A 26,040-nucleotide genomic window follows, 5' to 3' on the forward strand; every position below is an offset into this window, starting at 1 on the left:
TTGGCGACATTTACAAACAAGCAACTGCTGCTCATAGCAGAGTGCTGGATTCAGCTGTCATGCCCCAGGTACGGCAGGCGCCTCCTGGACCTCCTGCCAGCACTGCTCTGGGCAGCCAGGCCATACATCCCTCCCTCACTCCCCAGGCACCACAGGTATCGGCTCATGGGACCCAAATGTAGAGGAACATGCAGTGCCAGCGCTGCCTGGGCACCAGGCACAATGCACTGCCCAGGACCATGGTGACAGCCCGCACTGCCCTGTGTGCGAGGCACCGCCAGGCCTGTGCCCAAAAGATGGCTGGAAAAAAGGGGTAGAGGTGGGAGGTCAGAACTGCCTTGCACCCTCGTGTTACCTCACGCAGGAGCGGGCAGGAGGGATGGGGCCCACTCTGGCTCAGCCACTCTCCTCGGAGTGACTGCCCCTGCCCAGCCACTCCCCGAACCCACAAAGCCTGGGAGCAGGAGAGGCCTTGGCTGAGAGTCTGGCTGAACCATTTGGGACTTTTACTAATGGTGCTGGTGCCACCTATTGGCAACTGCTAACCCTGCCTGTTTAGGGTGAAGCCTCTCTCCTCCAACACTCGGGCCTTGGCCCTGTTCTGCCTGCCAGGCCACGGGGTGCTGAGGGGCAGACACAGACAGGCCATGCACAGTGCCCAAGGGTCCCAATTCCCCCCACCCCGGGGGAGCAGCATGAACGGCTCTGCAGAGGCCCATGTGCCATAACAGGACTCCGGGTGGCAAGGGGGACACCCAGCAGAGGCAGGAGCTCAGTCCGGATGCATTAGCCACATCACACTCTCCCAGAGAATGGCAGGGCCATACAGCCCGTTTTATTTGAGGGTAGCACCCAAGGGAGCCAGCTGCAGCCAAGCAGGTAGCTGCACGGCAGGCGGGCCGTTCCTGAGTGGAGCTGTCCCAGGTTCACTGACGTTGGGCATCGAGGCAGCAGAAGGGCCCAGGTTCCTGCCACCACTGCAGAGAGCGAGCGTGAACCGGAACAGCGAGCAGGGAGGGAGTCACCAGCACCAGGCTCGATTTCAAAGTAGGCGTGTTCAAAAACCACATCCCTCCCCCAGGGCTGACCTGGGGCATGCAGGGGACATTCCACCGACAGAGTCTCGCTCCATATGCCCAGCTCGTGGCAAGGCAGGACGCCCTCCACACTCACTGCCAGGTGGGTGAACTCCCCTGGGCACAGCCACCCACCTCCGGTCTTGGGGCTGGCTCCTCTCTGACCTGGCCGGCAGTGGAGAAGGCCTGGTCCCCAGGAGCCGGCTGCTGTGGGTGATTGCAGTAGGGGCTGTGGCCGCTGCCATTCCTCAGAGAGCAGACTGAGTGCTGAGCTCGGCTAGCGTGGGCAGCGGTTCTGAGCCACGCCAGCCATCTAGGTGGACAGGACAATCTGAGGGTAACCCTCGGCCTCCTTGCCTTCAGTGGGGAGGTTGGGCCCAGGCCCGGCCATGCACAACAGCGATGCGGGGTGGCCAGGCATGGCTGGGCTGATGCCTCTGAAAGAGAAGAGATTCCCTTTGGATCTGGCAGCATCCGGCCTGTGGCCTTTCCTCAGGGCCTCCTGCACGTCACTCTCCTCCTCCACCAAACAGCCCTGGGGCTGCCCCCATAAGGCTGGGAGATGGGCAGGCTCTCACATGCCAACCACCAAGCCTCCCCCACCCCATCCCAAACACTGTGCCTCTGCCCTGCCCACACTCCCCTTCCTCAGCACCCACAGCTGCCTCTTCCCTCATGCAAATGGCTTCTCAGTGCCCAGCCCTGCTAGATGAAACCACTTGGCCCTGCCTCCCTTGGCCTCTCTGGCCCAGCCCAAAAACAGCGGGCGAGAGCTCTGCCAGCTGCCTCAGACCTTTAAGGAAGTGCCCCCTGTGACGAAGTGGGAATGTTCTTAATGTTTTCTTTGAATCCTGGGTGGGGGCCTGTAACGCAGCAGGGAGAGGGGAGTGCCGGCCTGGGAAGGTTGCAGGGGAGTTTTGCTGGGACTGGCTGCATTGGGGATGGGAGACTTTCCTTGAGGGAAGATACCTGAGCACGTAACATGAGAACCCAGGAAGGAGTTTGGGGGCCAGATGACATCTCTGCCCAGGAAATGGACAAAGGCTGGGGGCGGGGGGTGGGCCTGAGTGAGATGTTGGAGGGAGTTTCAGTTTGGCGCTGACTGGGGAAATGGAGGGAGGCCCAGAACCGGGGTCTGGGCTCCCCACCCCCCAAGATGGACCTGACTGAGGGGTCCGTTGTCTGTACCTACAAGCTCTGTTTTAGACCATGCGCCTGTCATCTAATAAACCTGTTTTACTGGTTGGCTTAGAGTCACGTCTGACTGCAGAATTGGGGTGCAGGACCCTCTGGCTGCCCCAGGACCCCGCCTGGGCGGACTCACTGTGGGAAGCGCACGGAAGGGCAGGGGATGCTGAATGCTCCGAGGTCAGACCCAGGAAGATGGAAGCAGGAGAAGCTTCTTGCCTGCAGACAGTCTGCTCCCAGAGAGGAGGCTCACCCAGAGTCCTGCCTGGCTTCGTACGGAGCAGTTCCAGAGCATCGCCCGGGGACTTCGTGACACCCCCATCCCCACCCCCCAGGTTTCTCTTGGTGGGGCAGAGCTCAGGAGAGGTGTGCGCGTTCACAGCTGCAGGGAAGTCCTGTTATGGGGCTGCCAGGCGTGAGCGTCGGAGTTGGCTGCTGCTCCATTATGCTCTGGGATTTAGATACTTACTGAGGATCATTCACCTGCTGACCCAGCCCAGCTCAGGACGTGTGGAAACCCAGACTCACACAGACAGATGCTTACCAAGGGCGGGATTTCATTCTCACACACAGCGAGGCCCCTGGCTTCACCCAGTGCGACCTCCTCCAGCACATCCACATGCATTGAGACACAGCACAACTGCTCACACATCGCACCAGGACTTTTGCACAGACATGAGCAGGCTGGGGATGGACACACGTTCCTCCTCCACCGCGCTCCCAATTCCCAGGGGTAAATGCACAGGCCACGTTTTAAAATGTGACCAGCTACTCTGTATTAAACAGGGGTTAACGAGTGCACTGTAGGGCCCCAAACGACGGGTGTCCACCCGTCTGCCCTCCTTCCCCCGCTGGAAGGGAATTAGATGACACAAAGGGAGACCCACCCCCAGGACCGGCTCCAGGCCACAGCGCGCCAAGCCCATGCTTGGGGCGGCACGCCGCAGGGGGCGCTCTGCCGGTTGTTGGGAGGGCGGCAGGTGGTTCCGGTGGACCTCCCGCAGGCATGCCTACGGAGGGTCTGCTGGTCCCGCGGCTCCGCTGGAGCATCTGCAGGCTTCCCTGCGGGGGGTCTGGTGATCCCGCGGCTCTGGTGGACCATCTGCAGGCTTCCCTGCAGGGGGTCTGGTGGTCCCGTGGCTCTGGTGGAGCATCTGCAGGCTTCCCTGCAGGGGGTCCGCTGGTCCCGCGGCTCCGGTGGAGCATCTGCAGGCTTCCCTGCGGGGGGTCTGGTGGTCCCGCGGCTCTGGTGGACCTCCTGCAGGCATGCCTGCAGAGGGTCCACTGGTCCCGCGGCTCTGGTGGAGCATCTGCAGGCATGCCTGTGGGAAGACCACCGGAGCCACGGGACCACTGGACCCCCCGGGAGGTTCACCGGAGCCGTGGGACCGGCGAATGGCAGAGTGCCCACCTGCGGCGTGCTGCCGTGCTTAGGGCGGTGAAATTGGTAGAGCCAGCCCTGCCCACCCCCCCCCAGAGCCCACACCCTTGGCCTGGATTCTCCAGTGCCCTGAGCCAGTCCTGCAGCTGCTGTGCCTGTGCCACACACACAGTCCTGCCCCCTATGGACCCTGCAGCGGGGGGTCGCTCTCTCTGGGAGGAACCTGCCCGTTTCACACATGGCAGCTGGGACGACAGAGTCAAGCTCTGTCACCAGGAGTGGAGGTGTGCCGGAGCTCTCAGGACACAGCGAGGCCTCTACAAGGCATTCCCTCCCCTTACCTTTGGGCGGAGGAGGGGGGCAGGGCGATCACCCTGGGACGGGCTGTCAGAACCACCTCGCCGCGGCTGGCCTCCACCATTATGTTCTGGAGCGTGTTCTCCAGCACCAGCTCCAGCAGGTTCCCGAATGCAGGCAGCCTAGAGAGCCCGGAGGTGCAGGCTGGGGATGTTTAATGCCGCAGGAGAGGTTGTCCATGGGCGCAGGCCCTGCAGCATGGGCAGCTGGGATTCCCCCGGCACACACGGGGCTCCAGCAGGTGCTCCTGGCACACAGGAGGGTGCCGAGGGGCCATGGCCAGTTGCACTGAGAGTGGAGAAACGCAGCACCTGACCCCATGCCCTCCCCTGGAGTAGCCCAGCCGCCCTCTCGGCAGAGACTGTGCCTGAATCGGGGGCTGACGGGCAGGAGCCTCCAAACCGCCTCGCCTGAAAACCCTGTCTCATCTGCACTGAATCATGCTGTCCACAGCATGCGGGTCAGGAGCAATGCATGCTGGGACTTGTCATCTGCACAGGCCGCACCTCCCTACGCAAGAGGAGGGTGGCTAGCAGGCTGGGCGGAGAACTCAGTGGGTGGCCACACGGAGTGCATGGCTAGCCCACTGGAGGTTCAGTGTGAGACGGGAGAGACAGATCCGTGCTCCCTGCATCACTCTGGCCAGGGCCCCCCCTCACCTGGCGATTGTCTCCTTCTCCTCCCGGAGCTGTTCCTGGTGAAGGACGTCACGCAAGCTATCAGGAGGCTCCTCCCCAGCTGCCCTGGGAGAGGTGACCAGGCTCATCTCACATTCTTCCTGCCTCTCCTCCTCCTCCTCTCCCGGCTCATCCTTAGCACAAGGGGCTGGGGAAGGAGACACTCTGGAGGAGCCACCCGGGCTTCGCTTCCTGCCCTGGTGCTTTGCTGATTCTGAAGTCCAGAACTGGTGGAAATAAGGCATGGGCTCAGTCAAGCTCCTGTTTACTGCCTGGTGGAACTGCGTGTCCTCCAACAGGCCCCTGTGACGGGAGGGAAAGGGGCAAAGGGATCAGAAACAACCCCTCTGGCATAAGTAGACGCATGTCTGCGAGGCCAATGCCCTTGCCAGAGTAATGAGCCCTAGGGATCAGTGTAAGCCGGCTGCTCTCACTTCAGTCAGTGGCCAGCTTGGCCCCCTGCAAGCCCTGAGTGCCTGTGCCCAGAGCTTGTGCAGCCAGTTAGTCTTAATGTAGCGTCCTCCAGTGGGATCTTGCACTCCGCAGATGGGTGTGGTGCAAAGGCCATGGCAGGGGGATTGGCACTGCAGCTGACACCAGGACAAACACCATCAGAATCCAGCAAGCAGCTGGGGCTGCACTGGTATTTATTACAGCTGGCGGGCCCGCGAGGGAGCGTACACCCTCTGTTCAGCCATCGCACGCCTGGTTTAGCATGACCGGCGATGCACAATCCCCAGGGTAGGGCTCCTGCACTTCTGTCTTTCGCAGGCCCGATTCCCCATTCCACGCCACTGGTCTGACACAACGTTCCCACCAGTGGAAAGGAGCGGAGAATCGGGCCCATCAGCTGCAGTTCCCCTCCCCATCCCCCCACTTCAGTAGGGGGACACTGACTCCGAAAGGAAAGAGGCGCCTGCACCTGATCACAGCAGTCAGCAGGTCAGTCACCACCTGCAGCTCCTGTTCGGAAGAGCCAACCAGCGCCAGAACGGGGTCCGTCCTGACGCCTCCCCCGTCCTTCCTCCTGTCCACAGCCTTGTCTCTCACCGGCTCCTGGAGATGCCTGCACAGTGAGGAAAAGCAGAGGAGGCCTCAGAGACAAAGTACAGTGCCTGGAACGTGGCAGGAGGCCTGAGGGAAACCAGGATGTGATCAGGTAATTAGAGTTGGTAGCTTCGAGTACATCACCAGAGGCCGGAACGGGGCACCTGGCTCATCCAACCTTGCACCGAGGACGTTCTGGTGCAGAGAGAATCATTTTTACTGCAGTTCTGAGGATACATAACAACAGGGCTTTGGAAAGACACGGCCCCTCTCTCTCCCGGGACCCTGCAGGATCCATCGGGGGACGGTGCTGGCAAACAGCTGGAGGGGAACAAGGGAGGGCACAGAAGTGCCAATGTGGAGCAGAGAAGCACCTCTGGGTGAGAGAATGGACTGCAAGAGCGCCCCCCGGTGCCCCACGCAGGCACTGCGGAGACAAGCAGCAACCACCTCTGGTGACACGTGCAATGACCATATCAGCGTCATTCCACAGGGATTTACGGATGCCAAGAAATTGCAGCCAGTCTGAAACCTGGCTCTCAGCGCCATGGCTGAGAGACCTGTGCTCCCTGCCTACGATTCCAAGCAGCAGCGTTGTGCGCCAGCCACCCTGCATTACCTGGGCCAAGAGAGGATTCAGGGAAGGTGAGAGCAGGGAGGCTGCTAGCAGGAGAAGAGGACATGTGCTGGCAGCTCACTCGGGAGAGCTGTGATGGAAGCCCTCAATCACCATCCTCCAAAGGGCCCGATTCGCCCCTCCAGAGTAACTGCTCCTGATTCACATCAGGATCAGCGAGTGGGGTCTCAGGCCCCAAGTGTCTTCCAGGAGTCTTCCCAGTCTGTTACCAACTCCCCAGGCAAGTATCGGTGCACTCAGGGGTTACAGTGCACGTGCATCGATGGGAGAGCGCGGTGAGCTCGGCCCTTGCTTGGCTCCAACCCAGGGCACTGGGCGTTGAGGGATTTAATGCTGCGGACAATGAGCAGAGCGCTGCCCTGGTCCCCACCAGCGGCACTGTGGCAGAGCCCTGCACACGCAGATCAGACTATCGTTCCCCCTGAGTGAGGCAGGGAATCAGCTGGTGGTTTCTGAGCTAGGCCTAGAAGCAACGGAGGGGAAGACAAGGTGCCACTTTGGTGGTTCTCAAACTTTAGTTCTGGTGACACCTTTTACACAGCAAACCACTGAGTGAGACACCCCTCCCATATATATTAAAAACACAAACTATTTAACACTATTATAAATGCTGGAGTGGAAACGGGGTTTGAGGTGGAGGCTGACAGCTTGCGACCCTCCATGTAATAACCTCACGACCCCCAGTTTGAGAAGCCCTGAGGTAAAGGGACACAGAGGCATTACAGATCCCCGGTTTCACTTCCCAAGAGCCAGGTGTCAAACCTGTTATCCCAGCCAGACCACAGCTCAGGCTGCTGGATTCAGCCTCCCTAAATTCCCCCTGCAGCTCACGGAGAAACATCCTTTGTCACTTCCTGTCCCAGTGTAATGTGAAAGAGCTGCCGTGTGTCTAGTCCGAGGGCCAAGTCGGCGTACATGGGCACGCGGCGTAGCAGGAAGAACTCTAGGTCGGGTGGACATGCAATTCCAACCAAGAGGTCTGTCTTTTCTTACCGGCAAAGGAAGAATGTGGGGAGCTCCGAGCAGAAGTTACTCAGGAAGTCGTCCATGGAATGGGACCTGGCTGTTACGTCAAGGTGTAGCAGATGGGACTTGGGAGGCTCTGGTTTGGCCCACAGCCTACTGGCTTCTTTGTCTATCAGGTGCTGCCTCTGACTGCGGCTGACGGGTGGATTGGGCGCAAGGAGGTTTTTAATGGGGGGCAGAGTCTGTTGGGGAAGAAGAAAAATTAGCCCTTTACCGAGCCTACTGCAGGCACTAACTTCTCCTTCAGCACTCAGCACTGGTGCAGGAAGTGACCAGAACTGGGTGTGGATACCTGATCTCACATTGCCATCCACAGAGTGACCAGAGAAGGAGGAAGCAACAAAACATGGAGGCCAAAAGGGATGCAATGAAGACTGACCCCTCTACCCAGCCCTGCAACAAGTTAGCAGCAGGGCCAACTTCCTCCTTACACTGCCCGAGACCCAGCACCTCAGCCTGACCTACAAAGAGCTCCATTCATGGCAGTGTTAGCCTGGGTGATCGCTGCCCAGGTCTGAGTGCCGGGTTAGTCCAGCCAGAGTGAGCCCTGCCCAAGTCACTGTGCACCCCCAGGTGTGTTGCCTGGACTTCTGGAGGCAGACCCCAGAGTTCTCTGCGCTGCATTAAGCTGAGTCCCTCCGATTCTTTCCCGGTTAACTGAGGGACAACTTGTCAGTCTGGCTGGAAACAGGTGGAATTGTAGGAATGCATTGGAAGATTATTGGCACTCGAGTGATTTAGCCTGCATCTTCATTCCAGAGTGACTGCTACCAGCCCACGTGAAAGCCTATATCCCCCGTAATGCCAGCTAGCCTCAGTTCACAGCACCATCAGTCTCAGGTGAGAGGGTTTTGTGTACGGCTGGCAACACTCGGGGAAGAGTTCATGTTAACTCTGCAGTGAAGACAGATTGACAGGTGAAAGGGCAATTCAGTCTCTATGGTCACACCCTGGCAAAGGCGAATTAGTGACATTTCTGTCAGGGACACCCAACCAGGCCGGGACCTCCCTACACATTTCACACCGGGGAGGTAGAGCGTTGCTAGCAGGTTCCAATCAGGGACTAGAGTAAAAGCCTGCAGCTTCTACCTAAACTGCTGAGCCCTTCTCAGTCATCTCCCTTCCCCAGCCAGCCTCCCTTCCATTCCAGTGTGATCAATGGTGAAAGTCCCAGCCCCACACTCACCCCAGGGATCTCCTCAGACTGGCTCTGGCAGCTCGAGAGACTCACCATGCTAGATGCACAGAGCCATCTTCAGTCCCAGTCTGTCCTACAGCCCCTGCTCTTGGAACTCCCTTGGGTCCTGGGACCTCTCATCTCACAGCCCTTTAGTACAGCCCCCCATGGAGCAGCCCACATTTGAGACACCCCAACATGCTGCTGACGAACCGCATGGCAGACAAAACCCTTTGTCCACGGTGCCAAACCTTTCACCCAGCAGCATCTGATCTCCAGCCATCAGTGTTTGGTTCTAATTTAACCCTCTTCTTGTGTAAAGCTAGCAGCCGACAGGCCCATGCAAACAGCCTAACTCTTCTATGTACCAGCGTCTCCCTCCCAGCTTGGCAGTCTAGCCTCTCAAGCAAGAGTCCTGCTGGCTCTGTGCTCCCCAGCCAGCCAACCTCCCCGCCCCGCATTCCCCAGTATCTCACTGCTGGGCTCATTCCACTTCCAGGGATGGAGCCGGCTTACCCTGCACTGTCTGGTCACAGCGGGCGACTTAGCGAGTTTTCCTTCTGCAGAGGAGTCTGATGAGCTCTAGAGGAAGGGAAACGAGAACCAGGTTCTGTTTTACCTCCTCCCAACCTCAACAGAGTAATCGCCCGCCCAGCTGGTCAGTTTCCAAAGCCTCCAGCTCTGATCTTCACCAGGCTCTGATCGGATATCCCCTCCCAAGTTTCAGATGATCTTTAGTAAATGCAGAGTTTGCTAGACGAGGATCACTGCGATTTCCTGCCACAGATGTCAGCCCTTCTCCAGTGTTACACATGCAGCACAGGGGTCTCAGGTATTCTTGCGGCTAAAGCAAAAGACTAGGAGCCAAGATCATCTTGGGTTCTGACAGCCAGGGAGCAAGTGACCCCGTGAGCATGGGAAAATCACATGACCCACCCCCTTTCCTGTCACTGGCCCAGCGGGGTTTATTTTTAGAGAAGGTTCCTCCCTGAAACCCAGATGCTCCTCTGCAGCTGAGAAGCTGGAAAAACAAATTACACACAAAGAAGCGTCTTGTCCCCTTGGGGAGCTGAGACTCCCCAGGAACTGTTCCTTACTCTGGCATGCTGCTTCAGATTGCTCTTGGCCCCCAGGTCCTGCTCGGTGATGGTGAATTCCACAGTTTGCCGTTGCTTCTCAGCCTCCCACTCCTGGAGCGCCTCCTCGTACTTAGCCAGTGGCTGCTGCATGACAACCTAGGAAACTAACCCTAGATTAGAACGAGGAAGGTGCAGAGAGCTGTTCTTGCCACGTTCTTCCTGAAACAGCCTAAGACCATGGACACTGTTCGGTTCACTCTCTCTGGCTCATAATACATGACCATCAATAGTCATGTGAGTCAGCATTCAAACCTGCGGTGCTGGACCGAGTCTTTTCCCTTGCCAGGCCTTCCAGTACCTTGGAGGATATGTCGAGTCCTGCAGAGAGGTGGGCCGATCTCATATCACGTGAACCCAAGAGAGTGTTAGCAGCAAGGGTGCCTCACACACTCTGCTCCCAGCAGTACAAGAAGCAAGAGCCCAATTCAGTGACTGCCCCAGCTCAGTACATTACTCATTACACAAGCATGTCTCACAGTTAATCGTAGTGTGACGAGCCACAGCCACGCCTCCGTCACGAGTAGGGACTGAACCCCAACGCCCAGTGCTAAACACCAACGGCCTCCAGCACGTGAGCTAAAGGAGAACTCTGCTGTCAGCAGCCCTAGAGGGAGACATGACGGTGCCTCCCACATCTCACCTCACACAGCAGATCCACGTTGTAGAAGCATGCGTTCCCAGAGGCTTGCAGCGTGATGATGCAGTGGGTACTCTCCCCGGGCTGCACGACCCCCATCTCCGGTACAATCTGTAGCATCTAAGACACAGTGAGGACTCATCATAGTGACCTGTGTCCGGTATGTCTCTCCTCACTGGCTGGGTAACAGAGCCTCAGGAATTCTCCCGGGCTGCCCTCCACATGAAATCACTAGACCTGGGAGAGATCCTGGATCAACATTTAAAGAGCTACCCCAGGTTTCGTTGGTGTGGTAGAGGGATGGGGACCCAGGCTTCCAAACAGGAGGTGGGATGCACTGCTGCTGCTTCTCTGCAGATAGACCTCCACTCAAGTCCAGTCTCCAGACCTCCCAGTCCCTATCTTCTTCTGAGCTCTTGTGCTCTGCCCAACTCCCCAGTCATCACCTTCAGGTTTCTTCCCCCATGTACTAATGTACATGCCACCTCCACCAGACTGCCAGCTCTCCCATTGTTCCGATGCAGTCAGACAGCTGGGCCCTTTCATGGCCCAGTGCTGCAGCGCTGGAAGCAGAACTTACCTCGCTGGCATTAGAAGTGCCAGCCTGCCAGGAAAAGATGACTGCCTCGCTCTCGGAGGCATTGTTCAGAAAGACGAGCCGGCTGGACTTGCTGTACACTGGGATGTTTCCAAGGCAAATCCTGTGCTGAGATAAGAAGGCTGTCTGGAAAAGAGAAACCAGGCAGGAAGTTCAGGCAGAGAAGATGGGTGCACGTCCCAGAGAGATGAGCAGATGCACAGCTATATCCTGTATCTGTCTGATGGCCAGCAATCGATGGGTCACGTTTGGCTAGCCCTAGGTACACTAGTCATTTATATAATGCTGGACATACCATTCCAACAAGACAATTACTGCCTGGTTCCAGGGCCAGTCCTGTCCTCCAAGGTGGGGTTAGCAAACTGGGGCATGCAGCTCCTCCCACTGGCCTGCCCAGGTTACAAACGCTGTCTCTTTTAGGCAAGGTGGCAAGCCCTTCCAGCAGCAGGAGGTTCCAGGCTGCGCAGTGCAAACGACACGGAGGATTCATGCCGCAGCTGGGTTAGGCAAGAGACAGCCCTGGAGCACAAGTGCCCCAGCTAAGCCAGAGTCTCCAATCAGAGCAGCTGCTCTTTTGGTAAGTTCTGAAGATCCCCACGCAGTGATATTGGGCCAAATCCTGAGGTCCTGACTTGGACAAAATCTCCGCTGTCTGACTGTGAGTTCCAGGTAAGGACTCCAGACCTCAGCCTGGTGCAAGGTGCTGCGAACACTAATTAATTACACTGAAGAGTTAGAGAAGTTTAACAAGCTTCAGGTAACAGATTTCAGACCCCTCCTAGGGACATTGATATGCCTGGCATTCTAGAGCACATTGTAAATTGTCCTGTTTGCTTTCCACGAGAGTGCGATCTTCCTTATGGGAAGTCTGCTCCGTTCTTACTAAGACCTTGTCTACACTACAGGTTATGTCGGCCTAACTTACATCACGCAGGGGTGTGAATAATCCACCCCAAGTGATGTGACCTTGTCATAAACAGATAGCTAAGGGTTAATGTCTCTTTCACCTGAAGCACCTGACCAGAGGACCAATCAGGAAACTGGATTTTTTCAACTCTGGGTGGAGGGAAGTTTGTGTCTGAGTCTTTTGTCTGCCTGCCTGCTTTCTCTGAGCTTTGGAGAAGTAGTTCTACTTTCTAATCTTCTGTTTCTAAGTGTAAGGACAAAGAGATCAGATAGTAAGTTATATGGTTTCTTTTCTTTGGTATTTGCATGAATATAAGTGCTGGAGTGCTTTGATTTGTATTCTTTTTGAATAAGGCTGTTTATTCAATATTCTTTTAAGCAATTGACCCTGTGTTGTATCATCTAAATACAGAGAGACCATTTGTATGTATTTTTCTTTCTTTTTATATAAAGCTTTCTTTTAAGACCTGTTGGAGTTTTTCTTTACTTCAGGGAAATTGAGTCTGTACTCACCAGGGAATTGGTGGGAGGAAGAAATCGGGGAGATCTGTGTGTTGGATTGCTAGCCTGATTTTGTATTCCCTCTGGGGGAATAGGAAAGTACTTTTTGTTTCCAGGATTGGGAACAGAGAGGGGGAGTCTCTCTGTGTAGTTTCACAGAGCTTGTGTCTGTGTATCTCTCCAGGAGCACCTGGAGGGGGGAAGGGAAAAAGGATTATTTCCCTTGGTTGTGAGACTCAAGGGATTTGGGTCTTGGGGTCCCCAGGGAAGGTTTTTCAGGGGGACCAGAGTGCCCCAAAACACTCTGATTTTTTTTGGGTGGTGGCAGCAGGTACCAGGTCCAAGCTGGTAACTAAGCTTGGAGGTTTTCATGCTAACCCCCATATTTTGGACGCTAAGGTCCAAATCTGGGACTAAGGTTATGATAGACCTAAGAGCCGGTGTAGACAGCGCTCTCTCAGCAAAGAGCTTTTCCCGCTGCCTCTTGCAGCGTTATGAAGCCAACAGGAGAGCTCTCTCCTGCCAGCTTAGAGCATCTCCACCATAAGTGATCACACTGAATCCTCTCAACTTGTGTTACACTGCTGGATCTGGGCTCTGGCAGGCCCGCTCTCAGCTGGGCCAGGCAGCCAGCAATCAAGTCCCACTATCCTTTTCACTGTGCCCAAGTGGTTAGTTGCCCTGTTTAAGCAGCCACCCTGCTGTCTGTGTCTGGACCAAGCGCTGCATAGTGTACTGCTGTTAGCACATGGGTGTGCAAGGCTGGCCCAGGAATGAAGAGAGCAGAGCTTTCCCTTAAGGAATACATGACCACGGAAAAGCTGCTGTACTCACTAAAGGTGACTGTTAGTAGCTTTAACCTTCAATAACGCAATGGTCACATGACAACACCCCAGCAACCATCCTGATTGCGGTGCCAGTGGAGATGGAATGGCAAGTAAACAGTCTTTCAGGACAACAGCTACTGTGGGCAGGAATCTCCCCGTGCAATCAGAGCCTCTAGAAACGAGGCCACCCGCCAATTTCAAACCTTTTCATGCACTCTTGGGATGACTGCCTTTATCAGGCTGTGGCTATGGTAACATCACACCTGGTGCTTACCTGCCCGGGCACTGTTAGTTTGGAAGAACCTGGAGTCACTGAAGCAGACAAGACTTGGTCGAACTGGGCAGTCTCTCCCATAATATGTGGATCGTAGCCTATTCCCTGGAAGGTGATCAGAGCCGAATCTCCCTCCAAGATGTGGATGGGAACATCCACCTGCCACAGAAAGGGCAACAGGGATACAGTAAGGGCTGCATTCTGAGGGACCCCCATACAAAGCCATGTCTCTGCTAATGGAGCAGGACTGCAGCCTCCTCGTTTGGAATAGGTGACCTGTGCAGCACTGACTAGCCAAGTCTCCCCAAGACCCACTAAGAGCAGGGACACTAGCTGGGGATGTGGGTACAGAACAGTCCTGTACAACAGACACCTCTCTGGACTAGCTGCTTTTGAAAGACTTCCCAGGCTGATCCTATAGCCAATTATGGATGCGTTGCAACTTCAGGGGCCTGATTCTCCTTTGCACCAAGGCCCCTTTACACTACTCAGACCCAAAGTCTCTAGTATTTCGGATCTCTCTGTTCTCACCCTGTTTCCTCGCCCCACAGTTTCATGGTGGGGCTGCAGGGGACTCCCATGGCCATGGGACCAGTGACACTAGATCCCTGCAAGCTAAGGTTCTGGCAAGGCAGAGCACAGACCCCTGGCCAGGAGCACGAGGATGAGGACAAGACCCTGGCTGTGGGGCATTGCTGAATGGTTCCTGCCAGGGGATGGCCCCACTCCCAGCAGTGAGTGAGTGAGTGAGTGAGCAGGGTCACAAGAACGGCCTGAGAGGGCAGCTGAACAGTACAAGTGCCAGGAGTGACACCAGGCCCCTGCAGGCGCTAAGTCCAGCGGAGGCTGTGCTTGCCCTCTGTAACCAACAGATTGTTTGTGGTCAATTTCAGTCTGCCAGGTGAAATCAATGGTCCCTGAGGACAAATGATTTAAATCAAATCCTACAAGCCAATTACTGGTGTGAACAGAGAGGGCTGCAGGATCTTGGCCTACTCAGCCACCCCAGGGAAAGTACTTGACTGTCGCTCGTTTATGCTGAGGAACATCTTACAGAGTATGTTCTGGCTTCCAGTGGCGAGAAGACCCACTCGATGTGGCTTGTCGTGCCGGGAAGGATCTCCCCCCTGGGATTCAGACAGACAAATACAGGGTGCTGGAAATTCTCCTCCTGGATTTTCATCACAGAGTCCAGCTGAATCTCATAAGCCACAGCCATGGAGCCCCCGTTGTACAGCTCATAGATCTGCAGGTAACAGAAGAGGGGTGCAGCTCTCACTACACCACGCTGAAGTTAAACTAGTTAGCAGAAGCCCTCAGGCCTCAGATGAGGATTAATGAAGTTCATAAGTCAGGGCATATAATAGAGCAGAGGTTCAGAGGAAGGAGACCCCATAATGCCAGAATTTATAACAGAGGGTCTGGTAGGCGACCACACAAAGCCAACATCTATCACCACACCTACATACACACTTTCTGCTATAGCGCCTCCCACACACTACATAAGAACGGCCAGACTGGGTCAGAACAAAGGTGCATCAAGCCTAGTATCCTGTCCTCTGACAGTGGCCAATGGCAGGTGCCCCAAAGGGAATGAACAGAACACGTTATCATCAAGTGATCCATGCCCTGTCACCCAATCCCAGCTTCTGGCAAACAGGCTAGGGACGCCATTCCTGCCCATCCTGGCTAATAGCAATTGATGGACCTGTCCTCCATGAATCTATCTAGCTCGCTTTTGAACCCTGTTATAGTATTGGCCTTCACAACACCCTCTAGCAAAGAGTTCCCCAGGTTGACAGTGCATTGCGTGAAAAAATACTTCCCTGTGTTTGTTTTAAACCTGTCACCTATTCATTTCATTTGGTGGCCCCTTGGTTCTTGTATTATGAGAAGGAGTAAATAACTCTTCCTTATTTACTTTCTCTATACCACTCATGACTTTATAGACCTCTATTATGTCCTCCCTTAGTCGTCTCTTTTCCAAGCTGAACAGTCCCAGTCTTATTAATCTCTCCTCAGATGGAAGCTGTTCCATATCCCTAATAATTTTTGTTGTCCTATTCTGAACCTTTTCCCATTCCAATCTCTCTTGTTTGAGATGGGGCAACCACCTCTACACATAGTATTCAAGGTGTGGACAGACCATGGATTTATATAGAGGCAACATGATATTTTCTGTCTTCTTATCTATCCCTTTAATGATTCCCAACATTCTGTTCACTTTTTTAACTGCTGCTGCACATTGAGTGGATGTTCTCAGAGAACTATCCACACTGACTCCGAGATCTTTCTTGAGTGGTAACAGCTAATTTAGACCCATCATTGTATATGTAGAGTTGGGATTATGTTTTCCCATGTGCGTTACTTTGCATTGATCAACACTGAATTTCATCTGCTATTTTGTTGCCCAGTCACCCAGTTCTGTGAGATCCTTTTGTAGCTCTTCACAGTCTGCCTGGGACTTAACTATCTTGAGTAGTTTTGTATCATCTGCAAACTTTGCCATCTCACTGTTTACCCGTTTCCAGATCGTTTATGACTATGTTGAATAGGACTGGCCCAGTACAGACCCCTAGGGGATACCACTATTTCCCTCTTTCCATTCTGAAAACTGGCCATTTATTCCTCCCCTTGTTTCCTGTCTTTTAACCAGTTACCAATCCATGAAAGGAACTTCCCTCTTATCCCATGACAGTTTATTTTGCTTGAGCTTTCGTGGGTGAATATCCACTTCTTCGGATGCAGGGTATTCACCCAGAAAGCTCATGCTCCAAAACGTCTGTTAGTCTATAAGGTGCCACAGGATTCTTTGCTGCTTTTACAGATCCAGACTAACATGGCTACCCCTCTGATACTTTATTCTGCTTAAGAGCCTTTGGTGAGGGACCTTGTCAAAGGCTTTCTGAAAATCTAAATACACTATGTCCACTGGATCTCCTTTGTCTGCGTGCTTGCTGACCCCCTCAAACTGCCCACCAAACACAGTTTTACTCAGGTCCAGTGGCAGCAGGCTGTAGGAATCAACAATGTATGTTTGCATCTTATGGGACAATCAGTCCAGTCCAGTCAGCTCTTTGGAAATGGGAACCAGAGTTCAGAGATGGTGACCTCTCGCCCATCTCCCCAGTGCAGAACAGGCCCTACAGCCCATCTCCAGGGCTTTGGCTAGTTCCAGTCTCAAACCGCCCATGTGATGGGGCCTCACTACTGCCCTTGAGAGGCTATTCCACAGCCCACAGCCTAACGTGTCCCACGGCTTCCTCCCCTCCCCCGCACAGGCTGCCACTCTAGCTATTTTGCTCTGCCTACTGGTAGGTGAGTCGTGGCCACTCACCTGTTTGGGCGGGCTGGAGCTGCCGATGGCGATGGGGGTGAACAGATGCTTAGTGGAGGTAAAGTGAACGTACCGCTGCTCCCGTTCCACCGTCACACCAATGAAATTCAGCTACGGTGTAAGCAAGGGAAAAGAACCAGTAATTCTCTCCAGGAAGAGAACATCACGCGATCACAGTTACAGAATTAAATCAGTAATAACAGGAGAGGAAGACAGGAGCTAAGAGGCATAAGTAAGGGAGGTAAATATTACTGACCTGAACATTCTTCCTCTCAGAAGGTTTGAATTGCACCAATCCCCACCCCTGCCCACTCCCAGCCCGACAGCTGTGAGACAGAGCTTTGGCATTTTATCCCCTGTACCAGGAGATGGTACCCGCCTTACCAGGGAAGGGCTGTAAGCGACTGCCCTTCCTCCAGTTCTCAGTCACAGGCCCTCACGCTCGGACAGTGACCCATTCCAGGGAGGTCTCTAAAGCACTGGAGCCTAGACGCTGCCACAGGAACCGCCAAGCACAAATGTGAAGTGGCAAACCAGTGGAGTTATCAACAGTGTCCCCTCTGCAACACAGCAGGAAGAAACCCCAGAGACTGGGTGTTCTCCTCTCATCCGCTTTAAGGAGAGGGCAGACCTCATGCCGCAGGGGGCAAGGAACTGCAGGCTATAACTCCCCGTTGGAGCGCACCGGAGAAACCCAAAGGTGTCTGATCTAGAGCGTGACAGCAGCGTCGAGGGTGGAGACTGCCGAGGAAGCTCCAGATACAGCTGTTGGACAGGATGTAGGCAGGGTTCACAAGAAGCTGGGAGGCCTCAGAACTCCACAGCAAAATGGCTGAGCTGAATGTGAAACTGTTTTAAGAGCCCAGGTGGGAAAGCTACTGGAGCAAGGGGGAGACAGGAGCTGCGATGATCCACAGAATTCCTGGGTTGTCAGAAACCCACAGGAGATGCTGATGTAGTTCAGTAGTTAAAGAAGAGCCAAGTAGACAAGATGCTGGTGGTGCCTCTAAAGTATCTCCTCACCTTGATCAGGAAGCTGAGCCTGATACAAGAAGAGAACAGGACTAGACAAACAGGCAGTAACCTATTCCCAAGGCACGATATCAGTATTTATCATCTCAAAGCACCGTACAAATACTTAACACCCCAAAGATCAGGGCTCCATTGTGCCAGGCTCTGCACACATATAAGGGAAAACAGTTCCTGCTCCATACAGTTCAAAAGCGAGAAAGACAAGAGTGCCCAGGCATGAGACAGTCCCCGCACTGGGCGATGCTCTGGAACAGCTCCCCACAAAGCCAGTCAGGACTTTGGGGAGCCTCCTCTCCCTTGGAGCAGACTTGTTCAGGGCAAGAAGCTCACATGTCTTCACCTCCTGGGTCTCTCCTTGGAGCATTCAGCATCCTCTGCCCCTCCGTGCGCTTCCCACAGCGAGCCCGCCCCAGGAAAGGTCCTGGGGAAGCCACAGGGTCCTGCACCCTCACTTTGCAGTCAGACGTGACTCTCAGCCAGCCAGTAAAACAGAGGTTTATTCGAGACAGGAACAGGGTCTAAAACAGAGTTTGTAGATACAGCGAACCAGACCCCTCAGCCGGGTCCATTCTGGGGGGCAGCGAGCCAGATCCTCACGTCTGCCCTCAGCCAGCTCCAGACTAAAAACCCCTTCCAGCCCCTCCTCTCTCCTCAGCTCCTTTCCCGGGCCAGGAGGTCACCTGATCCCTTTGTCTCCAACACCTTCAGCTGGCACCTTTGCAGAGGAGGGGCCCAGGCCATCAGTTGCTAGGAGACAGAGTGCCAGGCATTTAGGGGCACTGGCCCTTTGCTCTGCCAGATACTTAAGAACTGCCATGGGGACATTGAGGCACCAACACAGTATTCAGAGAAAACATTAAGAACATTCCCAGTTCATCACAGCCAGGCTCTGCATACATATAAGGGAAGACAGTTCCTGTTCCATACAGTTCAAAATCGAGAAAGACAAGAGTGCCCAGGCATGAGACAGTCCCCAAACCCTGCACTCTGATGAGAGTGGGAGATTCCATTTCCTGAGCTTGACTCGGGGAGCCAGGCCTGCTGACTTTATCCAGCAGGCTCTGCTTTCACAGGACTCTGATCCCCAGGGTGAGACACCTGTTGCCCTGGACACAGGGGATGGTACCTACAGGCGGTTGTCTCCATATAACCGACAACCAAAGTAGCAGGATGAAACTTAGAGAAAGAGACCAAAAGGCTCAGGCTTGCTGAGATCAATACTTTCCTGATGGACTCTGTAGGCGCTGGAAGTCTACCCGCAATGAAGCATGCAGAGCCCAGAGACAGCAGACACCCACACAGGAGCAGATCCAGTGGGGATCCCCCCCAAGATCCTGCCCTTCAATGGAAGTGATCGAGCACCCTCTCTGATCTGAGCCCTGGGAACCAGGCTCTAAGGCTCAACATCTGCAGCCTGCAGTGGGCTTCCTTTTAAAACCACTGATGGTGGCAAATTCTGCCCAACCCACTCTCCTGACAGAGAAGTCAGAGCTGCAGTGTTTTGGATAATGGAGAGTGACCAGGCAAAGGGTTTCCCATGCCAAAAGCTACCACCTCTCTGGAAGAGTGGGGCATGCAGGTTTACAGAGCTGGGGATTTTTTCCTGCAAAAAGTTTCCTGCAGGAAATCAATGTGATTTCCCTCAAAACCCCCACAAACCTAGAGTCACCTCAAAGCCAGAACAAGTCACTTTAGACCATGAACCTGCATCCCAGAGGGAGGGGAGGGAGTGAAGACCCCATAAGAGACCTCACTCCAGATGAAAAAGGTCACTTATGAAGAGGAGCAGTGCCTATGAAGAGGGGCAGTGCCAGAGGAGGATGAGAGAGGTGGGAATAGATCCATCCTCCTGATCCTTTCTGGGCTGGCTCACTAGTGATCAGCACCAAGCTGTGCTTGGGGCTCAAAGATGGACAAAGAAAATCCATGCCTTGGGTTTGGCCCACATGGCCCTAACATGATGATACAGATCCCAGCCCGCAGGCAGTCTGCTCTCCAGTCTGGCGATGACCCCCACCCCAGAACTGCTCACTGATGCCATCTGAGATATCCCACGTTCAGCCCTTGGGCTCTTGGGACAAATACTAAAGCAGCTGCTTCCCATGAGGCTACAATGGATTCTCCAAATGGCTCAAAGCCTCAATGAATTCCCAGGCATGTGTCTCTCCCCCTTCTTTCCCATGAGTGCAGGCAGAGAGCAATCTTCTGCACCACCCCTGTTCCTCTTGAGACGGGAGGAGCCATATTAGCAGGAGTGTTGTGAGCAAGACACAAGCAGTAATTCTTCCGCTCTACTCTGTTCTGATGAGGCCTCAACTGGAATATTGCATCCAGTTCTGGGTGCCACATTCAGGAAAGATGTGGACAAATTGGAGAAAGTCCAGAGAAGAGCAAAAACAATGATGAAAGGTCTAGAAAACATGAGCTATGAGGAAAGATTGAAAAAACTGGGTTTGTTTAGTCTGGAGAAGAGAAGCCTGAGAGGGGACCAGAGAACAGTTTCAAGTACATAAAAGGTTGTTACAAGGAGGAGGGAGAAAAATTGTTCTTCTTAACCCCTGAGCATGGGTCACAACGCGACTGTGGTAAAAATGTTGAGGTCCATGGTAATTTTTCAAGAAACGTTGAATGACATAACCCTCCCGATATCCATCACTAAGTACAGTAATTTTGTCAAGTGTCCGTCGCGCAACATGGTAATGCCAACTCTTGCCTCTGAGGACAGGACAAGAAGCAATAGGCTTAAATTGCAGCAAGGGTGGTTGGATATTAGGAAAAACTTCCTGTCAGGGTGGTTAAGCACTGGAATAAATGGCCTAGGGAGGTTGTGGAATCTCTATCATTGGAGGTTTTTAAGAGCAGGTTCGTCAAACACCTGCCAGGGATGGTCTAGATAATACTTAATCCTGCCTGGAGTGCAGGGGACTGGCCTAGATGACCTCTCGGGGTCCCTTCCAGTCCTATAATTCTATATCATGCTTTAGCTCCTGTCTAGCATCCTCCACATGCCATGGGCATGCGGAGGGGTCTCCTCACTACCTCTCCCTTTTCCCCTTCTCTCTCTCTCCCCACAATGTATCAGTGCAGGACAGGGCAAGTGTGGGGCACGGGCAGCTCCTTTCTGATGCAGCATATCAGCACTCTTGACACACAGATGCTCCGTAGCCTGTGCGACACTTGTGAGTGCACTGGGGAGAGGTGTTCCCTTCAGTGCACTGATGCTGCATTTGCCCCTCCATTGGCCCAGGTCTCCTTGAGCACAGGGGCCAGCGCAGCTCTCTGTGCACTGGCTGCGGCAGTTCCTCCAAGACTCCTTCAGCATCGCTCCATTCTCACTCTCCTCTGCTCCTCATTCTGGGGCAGGCTGGTGGTCACTGCTCTTAAGCCACCAGAGTCTCTGCTGGGCAAGGCAGGGCCACGTGCCTCTGGAGCTCTAGAACTAATCCCTCACTGGCTGGCTGCCAGAGAGCCGCCGGCCCCGCTCTGGAATGTGCCAACCAGCAGCACACAGGGAGCCCATCCAAGGGTTTCAGGGACAGGTACGGTTAAGCCACTGTTTGAACAATTTGTTCAACAGGCTGGATTTCCAGCTGACAATAGCCCTGAAAGAAAGGAACGGAAAGTAAAACGTGATGTGAACACAAAGCTCTCAGAGGAAACTTCAGAGACAGACAGGAAGGTTCAGAGGGGCCTGAGCCGCGCCCGGCAGAGCACAAGGTGACGTTGGCTCTAACTGAGAGAGAGAAATTAGTTCCAATTCCGAGGAAAGCCTCAGGGAAAATGCAAACCAGGGGCAGCTCTGAGCTGCTTCAGTGATTGGCAAGGCAGGGAGAATGAATGGCAGCTCCTCAGTGATGGGTGCAGAGAAAGGAGCTGAGAGCTGAAGGCACGTGGCTGCTGTCCCACCTTTGCACAGACAGGACAGAATGTACCTGCTGGCACTGGGGGACCAGCTGCCTCTACACCTTGGAAGCCGTGGGAGATCCTGCCAATCACATGCTGGAGCTCAGAGCAGCTGGTGCTTTAGGAGAAGGCCCATCTCAGAGGGATTTGAAGTGAGACAGTGTTGATGAGGAGGAGCGATGGAGGGAGGGTAAATATTCCAGGGAGAGGGAATGAACTGCAGAGGTGAAGACTCTTGCACCAAATGTGAGAAGCGGCAGAGAACAGGCCAGTGTGAGACTAGGAAAGGGAGTCTGGAAGCAAATAGAGAAACAAGGTCCATGAGATACCACAGGGTGGGTAAGTGTGCGGAGAACTGAAAAAACAGAAAGGCCGTTTTGAACTGGCTCCTGAAATGGGTGTGGAGCCAGCAGAGCTGTCTACGAATGGGGCTGCTTTGCATAAGCTGTACAATGTAACAATACATCGGGCAGAGTCACAGACCCCCTCCAAGAAGAACGCCAGCGGGGTTCAGGTTGCAGGACGCTGACACCCGTGCAGGAATTTTGCCATGGCACTGACATTTATAGCTCACTCTATAGGGTTGAATTGACAAAGGACAGGAACAGAATTAATGCCAGCCGACGTGGTGTATGGGAAATTGGTCTTGTCCAACAAAGCACATTCTAAATGCATTGAGAACTGGCTAACACACAGGTCTCCAAAAATAGCCATCAGTGGGGAATCCTCATCAAATAGGGGTATTTCTATGGGGTCCAGCAGGGAGCGGGTCTAGGCCTGATGCTAGTCAACATTTTCATCCATGATCTGGATGTAAATATAAAATTGCTGCTGCTAACATTTGCAAATGACACAAACGTTGGTGGAATGGCAGTATCAAGGAGGGCAGGGCTGTCCTACAGAGTGAGCGGGATCACTTGCATTTCATTATAGCCAACTGCAGGGTGACACATCTAGGAACAAGGACTGCAGGCCCACCTACAGCATGGGGGACTGTCCCCTGGAAAGCGGGGACCCTGGAAAGGGTTTAGGGCTCCCAGTGCGATGATATGGCGAAGAGGGTTAATGCGACCCCTGGGTGTATAAATAGGGGAATAGGGAGTGAAGTAACAAGGCGATTTTACATCTGTACATAGCACTGATGAGACAGACCCTGGAATAGTGCATCCAGTTCTGGAGTCCACATTTTAAAGAGGACCTTGAAAACCTGGAGATGGTGCAGAAAAGAGCCACAAAAATGATCCAAGGGCTGGAGAAACACCCTAGGGTGAGACTCAAGGAGCTCAGTCCGTTTAGTTTCTCAAAAGGAAGATTGAGGGGTGACCGAAGTAGAGTGTATAGTATCCATGTGGGGAGAAAAGACTAGGTAGTAACGGGCCTGTAGTCTATGTAATCAGAGAAAGGCAGAACAAGAGCCAATGGCTGCAAGCGGAAGCCAGAAAAGTCCAATTACAAATAAAGCCCAATTTTTTAGCAGAGGGTGATTAACCATTGGAACCAGCTCTCACGGGAAGGGCTGGATTCTCCTTCTCTTGATGTCGTCAGCTCCAGACTGGAACCTTTCTGGAAGCTGCAGTAATCGAACGAGTTCTTGGGCTCAATTCTGGTGTAACTGGGTGAATGTCAATGGCCTGTGCCGTGCAGGTGGTCAGACTAGACGATTTAATGGTCCCTAATCTATGAAAGGTGCCATGGGACACAAGCCGTTTGAATCTGGGTTTCATGCCTCGTCCACAAGCAGGCACCTCCATCACAGCGCCCCAGGCTAAGGTGCTGGTTCGGTGCTGACTCCACAGGAAGGCCACCATTCAGTGAATGCTTTGCAGCTCCTGCGTAAAATGCCTCGGTGTGAATTCAGCCCCTGGAACTTACTGGCCTGCTAGCTGCACGGCAAGCAATGCCTGCTATCTTACCAGAATCTCACGGCCATGGGAGACCTTCAGCAGGACCGGGAGCCGATCAGTGCCGATGAAATCATGTCTAGCAGGGAAAGAAAAAACACCAGGATCAGCGAGAGAGGAAAACCTTAAAAACCTAACTCTGCGCCTGGAGTGACAGACTCAAGGATCACACAGTGAATGAGAGACAATTCATTTCCCTGCTAGAGAGAATCATTGTAGCATAAGGGCCATTGACACACGGAGGGCACAACTGTATTTGATAAAGACACGCACCAATTTACAGGCCCGAGCCCCGGAGTTCCTGAAGTCCAGAAGAGTTAGAGACAATCAGGATTAGACCCCAAGTAAAAGCTGGTTAATTTTTCTATGTGGAGCCACTGTTGCTGACACAGCTAGTTTCTGGGCCCAGCCTGATTTTTTTAAAACTACTAATAGATAAAACCACACAAACTGGCTCTGGAGAGGAGCTATCCAGCCATCTCTCCATTCCCCACTCTGTCCAGCTGGCACAGGGTGGGTCCAGAGAGTACATTCCTGAATGCCTTGGCCAGTCCAGTTTTAAACGATATTGACGTGATTCCAGTAAAGACCACATTGGGGTCAGAAAAAAGGGGACACAGTCAGAGGGACTTCTTTGGGGACCTGCTGGGGATGCACAGTGTGATGGGAATGGTTCCAGCACTGAGGTATAGGGGGATCCTGGCAGGTACGCACTGACCCCTATGGAAGGGAAGGCCCCAGAGAGGAGGGGCATGAACGGTCACCTGTGTGAGAGCTGCACTGTTTGCTCCTGTCCTGGGAAGAGTCTTCCTGACTTTGGGGAAACACTGAAGAGCTGGTTGTCCTGAACTCTCATCTGGTGCAGCTCACTGGGGTTGAACTCTGTGTTTTCTGCCCAGTGCTCCAAATCAATCTTCTGGTCAGAGGGGAACAGAAAGGCCCTATGGACCCAGCAAAGCCAGTCAGCCAGAGCAGGAATGAGAATGGGCATCACTCCCACACGGGGGCGTGTTCTGATGAGATCATGAAGGTATCAGCTTTAGCACAAGGCATGGAAGTGCTGGAAACTCCTCACCACTGCCATCCTGCCAACCCCCCTCAGCTCTGGCCTGCAGAACCCTCCTGGAATCCAGCCCTGGGTTCCCCACCCAGATAGAGCCACGAGTCTCAGGCCTGACCTGCAGGACACAAGATGAATCCATGAAAACTGGGACAGTCCCGCACAGTTTGTGATGGGCAGTGACCCTCACTTTTCCTCTGCAGAAGACCCCAGGTGATAGGACGGAGTTCAGCCCAGTCGGGTATTCAGAACCCTCCTGCTGAAGTCCCCGTCAGATCTCCTCTAGCTCAACCCCTCAGAACAGAGCCCCTTGGATGCCAAGAGCACTCAGTGCCCGGGGAGCAGCTCCATGTCCAGGGACAGCTCTGATTCCAGAGGCGGGCATGGGGTTTAATGAGAGCTACGTACCACGCCACTGGCACGACCCCATTGTTCTCCAGCATGAGGATCACCACGGACGGCTCGGCTTCTATCGGAGCAGCCCCAAAGTTGAAATCCAGCAGGATGGGCGTGTGCACAGGGGGGACTGGGCAGACGCTGTGCAGGGCAGAGAAAGAGGAGATGAAATCAAGCCAAGAGGAGGGAAAGCTCACTGGAGGTGCTACAGGAGATGGATGCAACACAACTGCCAGGAGGCTCCTCCCTTGGGTACCAGTAGAAGCTAGTGACCTTCACTCCTCATGAGGGCTCCACACTCCAGGAATATCAGCTGCCCAGAGTGGAAGCACCCAGATACTTAAACACTTTCCCCTCCTCCTGAGAGCTGCCTCTGTCTAAGGTGGCTCTTCAATCTACACTGGGAATCTCAACACACAGCGAGGGCTGAGCATGCTGGATAGGCACAGAGCATTTAATGCCTAGAGCGGGCACAACACAGGTCATAGCCAGGAACCTCCCTGGCTGACCCAGGAATGCTACTGCCCTCCTACAAAGAGAGCTGGGCACAGCCAGAATGGCAGCTCAGCCGGATGCTGGGCCCTGGAGAGGAGATGGGGGCCTGCAGAATTGCAGTCCTCACCCAGGCTCAGTGCATCACCTCTGGATGACTGCAGACAGGGGAGCGGGGTGGGACTCATTCCCGTTCTCCATGCCCTGCTACCATCCAGCAGGCTCACACACATGCAGCAGGGCAATGCTGAGTCCATGCAGATGGACCCGAGGAGAGGGAGAAAGGTGAGGTGAAGTTTCAAGGCTTCCAGCCTCCCGCAGAGGGGAAAGGACAAGACAGGAGCACAGGTAGTGGGCCAGGGAGAGGTGAGGAGCTGCCTGCTTTGGGGCTGAGAAGGAGTCAGCGAAGGTGACACCGAGCTGCATATCAAACCCTCCAGCCATGCTTTCCCTTCCTGCATTGTACTGCAG

General features: G+C 54.0%; 1 protein-coding gene across 6 annotated transcripts in view; it reads right to left on the bottom strand.

Annotated features, from left to right (window-relative positions):
* Window positions 1–808: 808 nt before the first annotated feature.
* CFAP65 (cilia and flagella associated protein 65) overlaps window positions 809–26,040 on the bottom strand; it is a 50,435-nt gene continuing 25,203 nt past the window's right edge. For 4 of the 6 annotated variants that reach the window (XM_050916904.1, XM_050916903.1, XM_050916908.1 and 1 more), the window contains 15 exons: window positions 25,090–25,218; window positions 24,386–24,562; window positions 23,634–23,700; window positions 16,786–16,896; window positions 14,503–14,694; window positions 13,449–13,607; window positions 10,923–11,066; window positions 10,346–10,462; window positions 9,664–9,801; window positions 9,083–9,148; window positions 7,357–7,571; window positions 5,602–5,745; window positions 4,662–4,982; window positions 3,987–4,124; window positions 3,021–3,586 (listed from right to left, as the gene is read on the bottom strand). In XM_050916904.1, coding sequence (XP_050772861.1) covers window positions 3,127–3,586; window positions 3,987–4,124; window positions 4,662–4,982; window positions 5,602–5,745; window positions 7,357–7,571; window positions 9,083–9,148; window positions 9,664–9,801; window positions 10,346–10,462; window positions 10,923–11,066; window positions 13,449–13,607; window positions 14,503–14,694; window positions 16,786–16,896; window positions 23,634–23,700; window positions 24,386–24,562; window positions 25,090–25,218 — 2,578 coding nt within the window. In that variant the 3' untranslated portion in view covers window positions 3,021–3,126. Of the gene's footprint in view, window positions 1,514–3,020; window positions 3,587–3,986; window positions 4,125–4,661; window positions 4,983–5,601; window positions 5,746–7,356; window positions 7,572–9,082; window positions 9,149–9,663; window positions 9,802–10,345; window positions 10,463–10,922; window positions 11,067–13,448; window positions 13,608–14,502; window positions 14,695–16,785; window positions 16,897–23,633; window positions 23,701–24,385; window positions 24,563–25,089; window positions 25,219–26,040 lie in introns of those variants that run through there. The other 2 variants (XM_050916906.1, XM_050916905.1) reach the window with 2 other exon arrangements.

The sequence above is a fragment of the Gopherus flavomarginatus genome, chromosome 10 (genome assembly GCF_025201925.1).
Source record: "Gopherus flavomarginatus isolate rGopFla2 chromosome 10, rGopFla2.mat.asm, whole genome shotgun sequence".
Taxonomy (NCBI): Eukaryota; Metazoa; Chordata; order Testudines; family Testudinidae; genus Gopherus; species Gopherus flavomarginatus.